Raw genomic sequence first — 16,457 nt, forward strand, 5'->3', positions numbered from 1 at the left:
CATCTACGCTGTACAATTGATGTAGTTCGGCACCACTATTCAATGCTGTGGAATCCCGGGATTTGTGATTTTACAGGATTTTAGCTTTCTTGCCAAACTACAACTTCCAGTATTCCATAGTATTGAGGTTTGAAGGTCATGAATCCCGTTGGTTGGAGTCATATGGACTATATTACTATGCAGGTGGCTTTACGATCACAAGAAGGTTGTTTCTGGATCGTTTGGGAGGATGAATGCATTGATGTTCTCAGAATTCTTTCTATAATTATAAGGCCCCAAAACTTGCTTTTACATTTGATTCCATGGCACAGAAAAATATTTCGCGGATCCCCAGACCTTCCTGCTGTTTTTAAGCCCCGAGATGCTGATGGTGATCTGACCATGGCTGGAAAAGAAGACAGCGCTGATTTTACGACCACCAACACCTCACAGATGGGCTTGCTTTGCTTGCACATTCGCCTTAAGAAGGGAAAAATAAATTTTATAGCATTTCCATTCTCCCTAGTGAGAACAGTTTTATTCATAGGGCATTTGTGTTGCTGGATGGGAATCCTTTTAATAAAAAAATCACATATTTTAGCGAGTCAGGTTTACTTTATGTATAGAGGAATAGCTGCCTAATTAGACACAGACACACATTTATGGTATGGTCTGGAATCTGGGGATTAAAGGCCCCATAAGCGCCCACTGGCATGGCCCATAATGGCTCCTAAAGAGATATTATGGTCTGTTGTGTCAATAATCCACAGATTAAGGACTTGCTAAGTAAGGATGACACCGCAGCTTGGTTGCTTCTTTGGAGTCTCGATTACTCCAGCTGCTTCTTGCGCTCCTAATGGAGAGACATGGGACATTTAGTTTCCTAGATACGATTGTATTGAAATAATAATCATTTGGAAGATGTGAGGAAGTAGTCAAAAACAGTATTTTACTTGTTCCTCCATAAATGACAAAAAGAATTGTCAAATCCCCAATAGCTTGTTCTGTATTAGTTTCATTCAGAATTCAAGAGCTTTGTGATTAGATATTATGTCTCTTATGGGTGAGAGCTACGCAGTTGTAGTGGTTTGACCATTGGACTGTGGCTCTATCTACACTACACATCTGCTTTGAACTGGATTATATGACAGCGTAGATGTATATAAACCAGTTCAAAACCAATAATGTGGATTATTTGCTTTGATAATCTGAATTATATGGCAGTGTAGATTCAGCCTGTGATTTTGGAGACCAGGGTTTGATTCCCTATTTAGCCACAGAAGCCAATTGGATGTTCTTTTGTGAGTCACACACTCTCAGCCTAAGAAGAGGGCAATGGCAAAGTTCCTCTAAATAAATCTTGCAAAGTAAATTCTAGCATAAAATCACTGTAAACTGGAGCCATCTTAAGGCACATAACAGCAAGCGGGATGGAAAGGATGCTTTTGAATGATTGTACACCAGTGTCAGTGGTTACTTAGGTCTCATTCATTCACAGAGCTTGATTTTGTTATCCGCTGCTCTGTTTTTCAAGATGCTTCGGTCCTAAAGTTAATATTTAGGATTGTTCTGCAACCTGGCTAGCTCTTTCCACCATCAAACCAAGACTCATCTAAAATAATGGGTTTTTTGCAGGACTAAGTGGTCCACTCAAAATTATTTGCTATTGTGCCCCTGTAATATTTTCTGGAAAGGATGTTAATTTATCACTGATGGTGATAGTAGTTTTAAATATTGTAGATAGGGAAATATATAAGAAAATGTTATTTCAATTTTGGTGGTATTGGTGGCAATGTAATATCTGCAAATAATGGAATGATGAACATGCTTTGAGGAGTCCGTACGACCATGTTGTGATGAATTTGCAAAGCACTTAGTAGAAAAAAGAGTTCAGATCTATTGTGACTTGGATTTACTGCAGTGAGAATAGACACAAGAACAGTGTTGTCCAGTGTTGATGAATGAGTTTCACTTTGTTTAGTCTGATGAAATGGACAAGTTCCTTGAAGCAAGCAATGAGGCCAACCACTTATTTGTTTGTTAGACTAGTTGGTAGTTGTCAGTGATTGTTTGAAATAAGGTTATATTCCAGTTCCTCTAAAAGAAGGACTTATAAGATCTCTGTTGAAGAAATCGTAGTTGGACTCCCTAGATAATCATTGGCCAGTTTTTAATATTTCAGTTTTAAGTACAAGCTTTAGTACAAGTGGTAGTGATACAACTCTGGGCATTTATAGGTGAAATTGATCACTTGGCTCCATTCTGTCCTACAACCAGTTTAAGGCTGGTTGTGGGACAGAAACAGCCTTGGTTGTTGACCTATACTATGAGCTCAACAGAAGTTCTTAATTCTGTTGGAGCTTTCAACAACATTTGATACAACGAGTAACAGTATTCTTTGGGGTTATTTGCTGAGTAAGTGGTGGGCATCCTTTTTGTGGTTTTGATAATGCTGGGGAGCTGCTGTTGATCCTCATGACCATTAATTAGTCTATTGAGTCCCATAAGAGATTGCTCTCTATGCTTTTCAACACCTACATGAAGTCATGATAGGAGGTCATCTGATGTTTGAGTGACACCACTATGTTGATGACACAAGCTTCTTGATCTTCTACTCAACTGAAGCCAAGGAAGCCATGGAAGGCCTAAACTGTGATCTGTAGATCTGATCAGGATTCCGTGATGGATTGAATGTGTGTGTACTAACTATACCTCTTCAGAAGCAGATTTGGTCTTTAAATACATCCCAGTTAGATTAGTGTTACAAACTTTATGTAGCATGACTGTAGCATAAATGTGGGCTGCCCTTGTAAAGTGTTCAAAAGTTACTATGGGTATATAGTGTAGTGGTAGACCCTTGCGTTTAGCCTTAGATGCCATATCTTATTCATCTTGTACCATTTTTCTGTCTACTGCACTGACTTTTCAGTCTTCTGAATTCAACTCAAAATGCTATTTTTGATGTACAAAAGCCATATGAGGCCTGGGGCCAGGTTATCTGAAAGTCCATCTTTCCTAAGTCGACCTTGAATGTGAGGTCTTCATAGATTACCTTTTGACATCTCTCCTCACTCTGGGATGCTAACTTGGAGCATAGCTTTGAGTAGGGCTTGGTAGTCTTTTCCAAAGGAAATCAGACTGGCTGTACGTCTACTGAGAAGTTGTATGGCCTTCAGACCTTAAATCACGCTTGGCTTTTGTTTTAATTGTGTGCTTTTAAATCGGTCTTATCTGTTATTATAGAATGTTTTTATTATTTATTTTTTCTGGTTTTCCTTGGCGGGCCGAGTGGCAATAAACAAATACTTTTTTAATAAATACCTAGTAAATACTGAATGGAGCTGGAATGTGAGTTGCTTAAATCTATTAAATTCTTTTGACAGTCAAAATTATAGTCACCAAGAGACAGCTGAATGTGTCTTTAACAGTTTCATAGGTTGCTGTGAGACATATGGCTTCAGCCCAAGGTTTTTAAAATGTATGTTGGAATACACAAAGCTTTGTACTTTTTTTGAATTACTCTTGTACTCGTGAGTAGAGAAGGATGTCTTTGAAGAGCTTGGTGAAGTTACAGTACTTCCTTGGTTACCTTTGCCAGATTCTGAGAGTTCTAGTCCAAACAAGTATATTTTCCAAACTCAACTGCAGAAAAGGTTTGTGGTTAGGAAAGTAAGAGTGATTTGGGAGTTGGTTTGGTCAAATCAATCCTTCCGTTAGCTTGGCTGTGTAAAATCTTTGATTCTACATACAATTTTATGGATTCATGCTAGGTGCTAAATTGCTTTTGAAGGATCTAACTATAACTGTGCATCTTGGCTACGTGCATATAAACATGTATTGCTTGAGTAATTTAGTCACTATGGAGATACAGAGCATAACAATTCCTTGACCAGGATTGGGTTTAAGGGGATTTTTTTTCACTTTTTGGTGTTACAGAAGCTCTGATTGGCTTGTGCTGGTAAGGTTATAAATAAATATTGACATCACGAAGTGTTTATTCTATACAACCAAAAGTGACAGCCCACCTGAAGACTGGGGATGAGTACATCTCTTGAATAGCTGCAAAGGACTTGGATTTTTCATCCTTGAATTTAGGAATTTCACATCCAAGACAGAGTTAAGAACGATGGTTGAATGCAACATGGACAACAAACAGTTGTCACCTGCCTCATTGATGAAAATGATATGCAAATTATGTTAATTGCATGCAGCTGGAGATGCAAATGTGCTGCAACTCTCTGGCTCGTGATATATTGCTAATTTGGCCTTTGGTTCTGAATGAGTTGCCCAGCCGTGGCTCTGAATAATGGACCATCTGTGCCATTGGCTCTCCTGGGACAGCTGGAACGACTGGCAGCTCTTCCATCATTAAATAAGTCCCATTTTTACTGTGAATTGAAACTGTGGAAATGAGACCCTTGCATTCAGTTGATAATAAGCAGCAAATGAATGGTAAATTTCCAACCCAGTTTGGTTGTACATGGGAAGCTGATGTGCATCCAAACAACTGCAGCCCAAGAGAGCTGTCTGCGAGCCGGATTCCTTCGGTCTGTTATGGATTCTAGAGTAGCCAGTGGTAAACCAATCTGTGAGTCTTTCCAGACAGAGGTCTCCTCCGTGATCGTAATTAGAAGGCACTGTGCAGCTGTTCCATCTTTTTCTTCATAACAGATTTTCCCCCATTAAAAAGAAAGGCGGAAGGAGCAGCCGAAAAACAAGGGGAGGTTATGACTTGAGGGCAGGTTTGGCTGAAGCCTCATACATCTGAGTGTGTGAAACAGGGCAATATCACTCTCCTTCAAAGGGTGGTATCACACTCCTTATTTATTTCTCCTGTATGAGAAATAGCAAGATAGTCAACCCTCCATATTTGCTTGGGTTAGGGTCACAGGACCCCATTAAAGTGAAATACCACAAATTGTTATTTTTTTAACCTCAGGGAATAGCTCTTTAGGAATCTCTAGATCTCAGTATGGCTCTGTGGTGAACTACTTCTGCTTGACATTGACCATAGAATTGCACTAGAGCATTGTTCTCTCAATGACTCTCTAGATCTCCCACCATGACTACATGGTTGCCTTCCAACAGAGGTTGACCATAGAGTTGCACTGGAGAGGCCTACAGATCAAATCCATGAATAATCACATCTGCAGATGCCAGACCTATGAATGTGGAGGCCTGATAGTAATGCAGATATGGAACAAGCACATCAAACTTGATGTTTACGCTGGTTTCAACTTTGTTTGAACAGTATTGTGCTGTGTTTAAAAAATCACATTTACCATTGGCTACTCTAAACCAAGATTCCAGAAATATAATATGGGAAGCTTTGTACATTTGCAAGTATGCCTTTTTGTGGTTTGATTAATACGTTCTCTCTAAAAACCCAGGTCCTCCAGCATGACCATCAGCAGACATTGACTATACGATAACACTGGAGGATGTAGAAATTCCTATAGAAGTGTTTTCCTGGGTTAAAATAAATATATTTTTTAAAAAATTCAGTTTTCCACTTATGCAGAGGTCCTGTCCCCTTAACTTATGCAAAAGTGGAGGCCTTATTTTGTTTCCAACCCAGGCATCTGCAAGTCCATTTCTAGTTTTGTGACTGACAGTGAGCCACGTTGTCAAATAGCAACATAACAAAGAATGCATACAACCACTTGGCCATCCAGAGTGTAGTAGAAAATAAATTTTTATCACACTTCTGCACTTGATTCAAACACTTTGGAAACTTTGGGGAAACGGACTGATTGAGAGTCACCTTCTTGATAGAAAAGATGGTGGTATCAAAAGCCAGCTCACCAAAGGGTTGCACGTGTACTATGGAAAGTTACTGCCTGTTAAACAATCTGTGTGCATTCACCTAGTTGTTCTGCACAACCTAATTTTTTTGCTCTTGCCACCCATGAAGGGAACTCGGCATTCAAGAAGGTCGCTGCAGCTAGCTTGGTATGAGAACTTACTTTTAAAAGGCACACAATAGAGGATTCCCTCCCCCATCGCTGTTTTCTCCCTCTTTCTTTCTTTCTTTCTTTCTTTTCCCCCTCCGGCACACACACATACATACTCCAGCAAAAGAAGAGCCTGCAATTTATCTAAGGCTCGGCAATTAACGTAATCTGAAAACTTCTCTTTAACTGACATCTGTCTGAAAATTGCTGGGTGGACCGGCGGGTCGAGGAGATGAAAGGGAAAGAATGCAGTCGGAGGGATTTTCTTTCATGCAGTGGAAGGCTTCTTCCATGCAAGTTATACAGATAGCGGTCCCCCACTGCTGGCATTGCACCCTCCCAGTTTTCATTTTTGGCTTTTAAAAAAGTAAAGACTCCCCTCCCCCTTCTTGGGTCCTTTTTTCTTTTCTTTTTGGCCCCCCTTTCCTTGAGCTCAGTGGAATAGTTGCACATTTTTGTATCCTGAGCCCCTCCCTGACAACTACACTCGAAGTAGTTTTGGAAAGTTAGGTTAAGGGTAATTTGATCCGAGAGTTTGCCTCTTTCTCCTTCGCTCCCCCTTCTTCCCTCCGGGCCTTTGCAACCTCCTCTCCCCCTCCCCATACTCCCTTCCCCTCTCCCCCCTTTATTCGGTGCCAGGTTTCAGTGGGATAGTTATATGAAACAAAGTATTGTGAGGCACCGTGAAAAGGCATGGGGGCGTGGGGGAAGAATGAAAAGACAAAATCAAGGCCTAATGCGCATAGCACTGAATGGCGCATCCTATCCTGGCCTTGACTCATTTATTCAGAGCTGGATGGAGAAGTCATTTTTTGCTTGTTTGCTTTTTCTGCCTGATCGGCCATAAACTTCCTTTCTGTCCGTTTCCAAATTCTGACCTTTTTAGCTTTTTTAAGAATTGCTTTGAGTTTACTTAAGGAAATATTTTCCATGTTAAAATGCAGATATTGATCCCGCACACAGACTTTTTAAACGTGCAGCTTGGATCTTGTGGCTCCTCTTGAACTCATGGGATTTATGTATTCAACAACTGGTTCAATAAGTCCTACTCTACTTGGGACTGGCAAACAGGATTCAGACCTTTATCGCAGGCATGGGCAAACTTTCACCCTCCAGGTGTTTTGGACTTCAACTCCCACAATTCTGAATTGTGGGAATTGAAGTCCAGAACACCTGGTGGGCCAAAGTTTGCTCATGTTTGCTTTATCGTGTCATTGGGTTCACATCAGAGAAGCATTGGAAGGTTTGGGTTAAAGACATTGAAGCGTAGGAAATGTACATATTTCAATAGCACTATTGTCCCTGCCTGTTTTCATTTCTTACTGAAAATTACCCCCTGCTACAAAATAACCACAAGATAGATGCCCAGTTTTTATCAGAAAATAATGCACTAGCTGGGGACTATACTGGTTGGAAGATTCTGGGGACCTCCAATCCAAAAAAACAAAACAAAAAAAACCCTTCCCTAAGTGTTTTACTTGCATTGTGGAAACCAACAAAGACCCCAGTGTAACAGATGAACCAAGGTCCCAGTCCTTTTGCCCTCCGTATACCATTCTTCTTAATGTGTCTTGGACTTGATAATGAAAGCAGCTAAACTCAGTGGTTGTAAATGTTTAATTCGCCTCTATGTGTTCGAGACTGAAAGAATAGCAGAAAATTATTTGAAAACATGCTATTCCATTATCAGGAAACAGTGGTGAGAAGAATTAAGAATGTTTTCCGTTTGGTAAAGATTCTGCACAACATGTGCAAGTTTTTTCTTTTTTTGCACATGGCATTTTCTAGCCTAAAAATTATATATTTTTCTATGCAGAATGTTCTGTTTTCTGTGAAAAACAAAGTGCAGATTTTGCATGGAATTAATGCTTAATTACAGAATTTTCTGAGTGGAAAATGCTGTTTTCTTAGCAAAGTTAACACATGCAGGCTTTGTGCAGAATAACTCTGAAACTATAAATAGTCTATGAAAATTGCACAGTTTTCAAAGGGTTTCTCACAGTGGGAAGAAAATTGCTAAAATTAATACTTGCCTCCTTCAAGAATGAAATTAGCAAAGAATTACAGGTGTGGCACATGTGTGGCACTGTAATTGTTGCCTATGGTAGGGGGAATCTTTGTGTGCCTGTCACATACAAGGTCTTTGGGTGCAACTTGGAGGATATGTGCAGTTTGACACCACTTTACCTGCCATGGCTCATTCCTTTGGAATCCTGGGATTTGTAGTTTGGTGGGGCACCAACATTCTTTGGCAGAAAAGGCTAAAGACCTCATAAAATTACAACTCCCTGATTCCATAGCATTGAGCCATGGGAGTTCAAGTGCTGTCAAAATGGCAGTAACTCTACATTGTCAATGCACCCTTTGTCACTAGGTCCTATGAAGTCTGTAGGTATATATTTGCTCAGGTTTTCTTCAATGTTAATTGCAGAGCCCATTCTCACAGAATCTATGTGATACAACTTCAGTTCTGTGGGTCCTGTAGATTGGGCATGGGCAACTAAAAGCCAGAAACTGAAATAGTTACTGCAGCTCCTACATCCAACATGCCAACCATGTCATTCCCCAAAACATAACTTTTTCCAAACGATGCACTTTCCCTATGTTTCCGGTTGAGCTGTGGTGATGGAATGGAGGAAGGCAGAACCTTTCCATCCACAGAAGACCAATCCTGGATCCATCCCAGCTTGTTCATAGTCGTGATACAAGCAAGACACAGATTCCTACTGAAAGGTGTTAGAAGATGTTTTGAAGTGTTTATGTATTCGTGTTTATGTGACGGTATTCATCGCTCCTCCTTTCATTGCTGTGAGTGAGCAGGGAGGCCTCCGGGCTGAAGTAGGGGTAGAAACATGCTAAACGTCAGTCGTCAACCCATACTTGAGTCCCTTTCTATTGTTCATTTATTTAAAAGAACATTTGCAGAGCTTTGGGAGTTTCTTTGTGTAGCTGTAAAAAAAATGCAGAATTACTGGCAGATTGGCATGAATGTTGTGGTCGCAAGTTGCATTTAAGAAGAGACCGTGAAAGTCTCCAACGATCATAACACACATACACCCCTCTGCTTTTCCATTCCTCTCCCCATTCTCCAGCACCAGTCCTGAGAATTTCTTTTCTTTTTCTTCTGTTAAGAGATAGAAAAGTAACTTAAAAGGGAGGACTTTGGTGGGGACACACACACATATGCACCCCCTCTCTTTGGTTCCCCTGTATTTTTTGCTAACAAATGCAAGACTTCCGGTCTCCACCCTGCTACCACAAACCACAGCCTAACTGCAATTCAATCAGATTTATAGCTCCTCTGACGTCTGCATCCTTTAGCATTTATGACCAGAGATCTGGCTATAGGCATAAATAAGGGCCTGTAAATTATAGCAGATGAATTTTGCCCTACCTCTCCGGTCTGGACGGAGCTATGGTTGACTCTCTTTCTTTTTAATGACCCCTCTCCCTCTCCTGACTTAAATGACAAGGGGAACAAATTTATTATATGAAAGAAAGCTAGGGATTGGCTTTTAAGAACAGGATGATGTACGCAGCGGGTTAGGCTGTGCAGTACCTTAGCTGTCAGCCCTGCTTACTCACATTTGACATCAGAAAAGATGTCTGTGGCTGATTAGCAGGTCTTTGGTATTATGTTATCTGTCATTGATTTAGAGTTGGCTTAAACCGAATGGCTGCAGCCAGGATTTGAAGATAAAGGTTGGAAGGAAGAAATCAATTGTGGGATACACCAAATGGCACAAGACCGCTGTTGTTTTGCATCTTCACCCCATTTCTGTGACCACAACACAGTTGTTTGACCCCCACTTCCGTATAAAATAAACAGACGAAGGTAGGGGGAGATGCAAGGGTTTGTCAAGACCACTCTCAAATTATTAATGCTCCAGCTGGCCCCTCTATATTTGTGCATTTGAATTTTTGAGGATTTGATTGTTCATGGATTTGATAAAATTTTATCTCTAGGAATCTCTAGGTCTTCCAATGTGATTCTGTGGTTTACTTGTGCTGGAAATTGATCATAGAGTCATGATGGAGGATAGGTAGATTCATAGAGACTCTGTACGTATTCTAGTACTGTCTGGTGAATGTTTACTGTCGAGCCATACTGGAGAAACTAAATACTTTTAGAATGTATTATCTCAGGTTAAAATAATAATATATATTTTAAATTATTTGCAATTTTTCACATTTTGGGTGTGTGTGTCCTGTGCCCCTAAGTTGAACGGAGGTGATGCGTTGGGTCTAGTGTTGACCAGGTTTGTCCTATTTGTGGAGGTTGTTAGGGTCAAAGAGCGATTGACTTCTTTTTGAAGTCTTAATTCACTTTGACCATTGTGATACGGCATGTGGCAAAGTCTCCAAAAACTGAAATAAAAGTGAGCCCTGGTGCTACCAACTGAGGTCTAAGATCTCATGGCTAATTATGGGTTACACTGATGCCCCTGAAAAGCCTGAAGGAAGGCATGAAAGCAACTCTGCATCCAGTGCTATGATATGTAGAGCATCTTTCTTTTTTCAAAGGGGTATTCTGTTGGGTTATTAGGAATCCAGATGTAGTAAGATACCTTGTGAAAGCTCCAGCACAAGCTGTGGCAGTGGCATTCGGTCTCATTGGTTCAAAGAGGGTAATTATGCACACACATTTGGTTCCAAATAATAGTGCTTTCTAGTTCAGAGAATATGTTGGAACTGGTGACTTGAGTAAATCTTTCGTGTATCCATACCAGCTTGGCTTGGAAAGTTACCTTTTTGGACTACAATTCTCAGAATTATCCAGTGGGCAAGAAGGTTGTGTACTTTGTTGTGCATCTGTATATTACCAAATAAGTAATGGTGTCAGAGGCATAGTGATAAAAATTTCAATTTATATTGACTTTGCCTTATACCTGATAAATGAATGTTGAAATTCCCCCATAGTGGTAGTGATGGTGGGAAAAAGGCTTTTTGTAAAGGAAGGATTTGCAATGCATATACATACTAGCAACATGCAGGCAAGCAATCACTTTTTGTTCCCAAAATATCCAGTCAAATTCTACAGTCTCTAAACATGTGGTTTTGAAATAAATAAATAAGTCGTGTTCTGTTAATTCCTTCCATTTTATGATTCATAAGACCATTTCAGGAATATTTAGCCATAAACACAAAGTACCTCACATTTGGTTTAGTTAGTTTCATAATAGGACTTTTCAAAATAACCAACCACAAATACAGCTTGAGTATCCCTTATTCAGAAATCCACATGGAGATGGTGACGCCTTTGCTTCCAGATACTTCAATGTACACAAACTTTGTTTCATGCACACGATTTTTAAAATATTGTGCGTGGACACCCAGTGTCCTAGTCCAACCCTAAAACCACGACACCATTCAGGCTATATGTACTGTTTATGTAACATACATGAATTTCATGATTAGACCTGGTTCCCATCTCCAAGATATCTCATTATGTACTCAAAATACAGAACACTTTTGGTCCTACACATTTTGGATTAGAGATACCCAATGTGTATTTGTTTTTATTTGGGTCCACAGAATAGATGTTTTTTTAATATAAATGACATGCACAAATAATTACTCATACTTTTTTTGGTAGACTTCCAATATCAGACATGCCAACTTTATTATCTTGGGATATAAAAAGATTGGCTCCAGTAGAAAGGAGGAGAGTTGTTGGTCATGGAAAGACAAATGGATGGACTTCATTACTGAGAGACTGCAGTCAGCAAATCAGATTTGACTAAGTTTGGAAGAGCAAGGGTCTGGTCCATTATAAGCTTTTCTGCATTCATTAGACAACAAGGATGTAGGTCTTCTAAATAGGCTTTGAAATTGAACTTGACATCCCTTTTGTTTTGTCTTTTTTCTAGATTCCCAAGTTCTACAAGAACCGGGGGACCCATCACACTGGTGTGTGGTGGCATACTGGGAAGAAAAGACGCGTGTGGGTCGGCTGTATTCTGTCCAAGAGCCTTCCCTGGATATCTTCTATGATCTACCTCAGGGGAATGGCTTCTGCCTCGGACAGCTCAATTCGGACAATAAGAGCCAGCTGGTGCAGAAGGTCCGGAGCAAGATCGGCTACGGCATCCAGCTGACCAAGGAAGTCGACGGGGTGTGGGTTTACAATCGAAGCAGTTACCCGATTTTCATCAAGTCGGCCACACTGGACAACCCCGACTCCAGGACGTTACTGGTTCATAAAGTGTTCCCAGGCTTTTCCATCAAAGCGTTTGACTATGAGAAAGCGTACAGCTTGCAACGGCCGAACGACCATGAATTCATGCAGCAGCCGTGGACTGGTTTCACTGTTCAGATCAGCTTTGTGAAAGGCTGGGGTCAGTGCTACACGAGACAGTTCATCAGCAGCTGCCCCTGCTGGTTGGAGGTTATATTTAATAACCGATGACTCCAGAGACTCAGACGAGGACATTTTATAATTACTTTGCTGCTAAATATCTCCTTCTGAGTGCTTGCTTTTTCATGCAACCTTTTTGTCGGTCTGTCTGTTTGTTCTGTTTTGAGAAATAGCTTATGGGAAGATTTCTCTCTCTTTTTCTCTGTTTTTTTTTTCTTTTTGGCTCTGGTATTTTGAAAGACAAAAAGATTTAAGTGTGAATGACCAATAACTCAGAAGGGGAAAAGGAAGGCACCTAGGAAAGTGGGTGGGGAACAGGAGAGAATTCACTAGGAGATCATCTTTGCTCCTTTCTTAAGTTATTATTACCCCAAACTGGTGGGTGGGATGAAATACAACTGGGTTTTTACATAGCTCCCTTTCTTGAATTCAAACAATCCTATGATTTCTCTCCAAACTCCCCACCTTCGTAAGCATATCCCAGTCCAGAAAATGTTGTTTGCTCCTGTGGATATTCAGTGTTCTTAGACCGCACTGCATATTTCTGTGAAAGGAGAACATCTATGTGTACAAAGATCCATGGTGCTGAGATCCATTGTCTGCATTGAAATAAATCAGAAGAGGGTATCAAAAAAAGACATGCTGCTGCTCCAAACATGCATTGGAGCAGCCATATTTGCAGTGAATGTCTGAATATGAAAAGCAAGATCAGCTATGTTGGCCACAAGATAAAGTCCAAAACCTCTGGTAGGGGAAATACCTATATTAGGATGAGCAGCAAGAATGCAAGCTTTTAAGATCATTCAATAACATTGTAGGAAGAAAGGGAGGAAATGTGCTCAAAGCCGTGTGGTCTTAATGATCTGGAATGCATTTCCCTCAAATCTGGTGCTAGGTCTACAACTCTATATATGAGTTGAATGGTCTAGAACCTTTCCTTTAGATTTGGTGCTAGGTCATTTGATCATTCCACTTGTGTGGTTTGAGTGATCTAGAACCCATTTCCCTCAAATCTGGCAATAGGTCATTTGGATCACAGAACGCTTCACACATATATATGGCCGGGAATGATCTAGAAACCCATCTCCCTCAAACCTGGTGCTAGATCATTCAGATCACACAATGCTTTAAGTACAAGTCTTCCTTGAACCTGGTGCTAAATTACTCACATGGAGCTGACTTCTGTGAGGTGCCTTCCTTCTAAATCCTACTTTGCTGCAAATTTTGTCTTATGGCAGCTCATTCCATCAGCTCTTGCTTACAGCCATGTTGACTCCTTTGCTGATATGAAGGGATCGGACCCCGTCATGGTGACCGAAAGCCCATGTGGCACAAAAATCCAGTGTACACAAGATGTGTGCCTACATACGCATAGTCAGCTCATGGAGCAGATGCAGCAGAATGAAATACTGGCCAACATTTTCTAAACTTTTCCATCTCCGTCTTTCACTTTTTCTAGTCCCTCTCTATTGCAGCTACTTTGCTGTTTTAAGACTTATTGTGGAGGAGGCAGCAACAACAATATGGGCTTGAGAGGGTGTGCCTGTGTTGTTGTTGCGCTTAAGAGATCATTTGTGATGCCGGGGAAACAATAAGATGCATGGCCCTATGTTTTCTGAATTGATCTGCGATGCAGACTTCTTATTCCCTTCTTAATTTCTTTTTTTCCCCCCTAAGGACGAAAAGGATTTTCAGTATTTATCCCCCGCGTAACCTGTTCTGGTCGGGTTTATGATAGTACTGTTTGCATCCAGAAACTGCAGTCATTCATTTACTTCTTCTTGAATTCATACACTTAGTATGATAATTTTACACTGTTCTTAGCTCAATGAGCATGTTTAGACCTTAACATAAGCTATTTTTCTAAATATTAAAAAAAGGTTTAAGTGAACAAAGAGGAGCATTCTCATTGGAATTTTAGCATTGAAGTGAGTGCTTTTTTTGGGAAATAACAACGACAGCAACAAAAGAGAGAGAGAGAGAGAGACTTCTTTAAAAAGAACCCTGAGATTTATTAAAAGAAAAAAATGTATTTTATGTTATATATAAATATATTATTACTTGTAAATACAAAGACGTTTTATAAGCATCATTATTTATGTATTGTGCAATGTGTATAAACAAGAAAAAATAAGAAAAGATGCACTTTGCTTTAATATAAATGCAAATAACAAAATGCCAAATTAAAAAAAAGATAAAAACATAATTTTGGTGTGTGTGTTTTTCCTTCTTCCTTTTATGATGAACATTGATATTTTTAGGGGTGCATTTACGCTGTAGAATTAATGCAGTTGGACACCACTTTACTTGCCATTGCTCGATGGTGTGGAATTGTGGGAATTGTAGTTTTCACAAGGTTTTTAGCCTTCTCTGTGCCAAAATGCTGGAGCCACACCAAAACTACAAATCCCAGCGCTCTGTAGCATTAAACTACATGACAGGTAAAATTGAGTCAAACTGCATCAGTTCTACTATGCAGATCAGGCATGGGCAAACTTTGGCCCTCCAACCAGCTGTTAGGAATTGTGAGAGTTGAAGTCTAAAACACCTGGAGGAGGCCAAAGTTTGCCCATGCCTGGTATAGATGCATCCAGTTGTACAAAACTTTATTTTTAAAGCATACACTTGAGGTGCTGTTGCACACAGGTTGTTTTTTTCTTTTTTCTTTTCAGGATGTGGTGGTGTCCAAAGAAAAATTATCATCAAAAATAATAAAATCGTTCACTTATAATAATACTTTATTTCTAGGCCTCCCTCTCTCCTTGAAAGGACTCAGTCAACACTGCGAGCCTAGCCTGTGCCATACACCTTCAAGTCGCCTTCCAACTTGCAGGATCCCATCTAATTTAAGAGATAAAAATAATGACAGCACTCCCCCCTCCCCATGCATCTGATGGAGAAGCACACTATGCAGGTTGTGATAGGAAACCCACCACTATCACGGTCCCATTGGAGCATGTAGCATCCCATTATGTGCACGAGAGTCTTGTGAAGGTGTCTCCTAATATGGAGAGGGAAGTCAACCCATATCCATTCCTGGTACTACAACATGGAGCAAACTGCAGGAAAAGAGAATCCACCTGCTTTTTTATTGTGTCAGAAGTGAATTTAAGGTACAGTTATAATGTATTTAAAAACACAAAGTTAAAATTGACATTATACTCAGAGTGCATTGTAGTTAGACTGTGGTTTGCTCTTCACACTCGCATGTTGTGGATTCCACTTTGTGACCCCATTTCTTAAGGTTAGCTCTGCATCTCGTGGTTCCAGAGGGCAGTCTGTTCAGTGCCTTCCAAGTCGTCCAGCCTCTGTGTGCCCAGAAAAGAGTCTCTCATCTGGCATCAGCCACTGATTGAAGTTCTGGGTTTTAGCTTGCCACTTTTGGACTCTCGCTTACTGAGATGTTCCTGTAGGTATCTCTGTAGATCTTATAAATCTATTTCTTGATTTAAGGAATTGGTGTGCTGGCTGATACTTGAACAAAGGATGGGCTGGAGATATGCCTTTTTCCTTTCATTGCTGGCTGCTACTTCCCAGCAGATGGCAGGTGGTGCAATGCCGGCTAAACAGTATAATTTGCCCATATTTCAACTAAACTTTAGGAAATGCTTCACGACAGTAAGAGCTGTTCAACAGTGGAAGTTGCTGCCTTGGAGTCTGGTGGACTCTCCTTCTCTGGAGGTTTTTAAGCAGTGCCTGGGTGGCCATCTGTCAGGAGTGCTTTGTGCATTTCTGCATAGCTGAATGAGGTTGGACTGGATGGCCCAAATCAATAGTTCTGTGGTACATGTAGAACAAAAACAAGTCCCCAGTCCCCATTGACAGCATTTTGCCCATATGCTCGGTAAAGAAGAACCTTGCCAATTTGGTCCCCAAATTGGGGCAACAATGATGCTGTTTGCAAGTTTAATAGCAGCATCTACTCAATTAGGATTATCTTCCCTCTCCAAATAATGGAGTGTGGGATTTGTTAGATGCAAAAGGAAAGCAGCATGAGGAGATTTAGCCTCAGGGTAGATGCCCCTCATAGAATCATAGAATCAGAATAGTATGGAAGTATGGAATAGTTGGAAGAGACCTCATGGGCCATCCAGTCCAACCCCCTGCTAAGAAGCAGGAAATCGCATTCAAAGCACCCCCGACAGATGGCCATCCAGCCTCTGCTT

The 16,457-nt window shown here is 40.5% G+C and overlaps 1 protein-coding gene across 1 annotated transcript in view; it reads left to right on the plus strand.

Annotated features, from left to right (window-relative positions):
* Window positions 1-12,357, plus strand: part of smad7 (SMAD family member 7) — a 58,993-nt gene extending 46,636 nt beyond the window's left edge. The window contains exon 4 of the mRNA XM_062972566.1: window positions 11,804-12,357. Within this exon, the coding sequence (XP_062828636.1) occupies window positions 11,804-12,342 (539 nt within the window). The 3' untranslated portion in view covers window positions 12,343-12,357. The remainder of the gene's footprint in view (window positions 1-11,803) is intronic.
* Window positions 12,358-16,457: the final 4,100 nt, after the last annotated feature.

Source organism: Anolis carolinensis, chromosome 2 (assembly GCF_035594765.1).
Source record: "Anolis carolinensis isolate JA03-04 chromosome 2, rAnoCar3.1.pri, whole genome shotgun sequence".
Taxonomy (NCBI): Eukaryota; Metazoa; Chordata; class Lepidosauria; order Squamata; family Dactyloidae; genus Anolis; species Anolis carolinensis.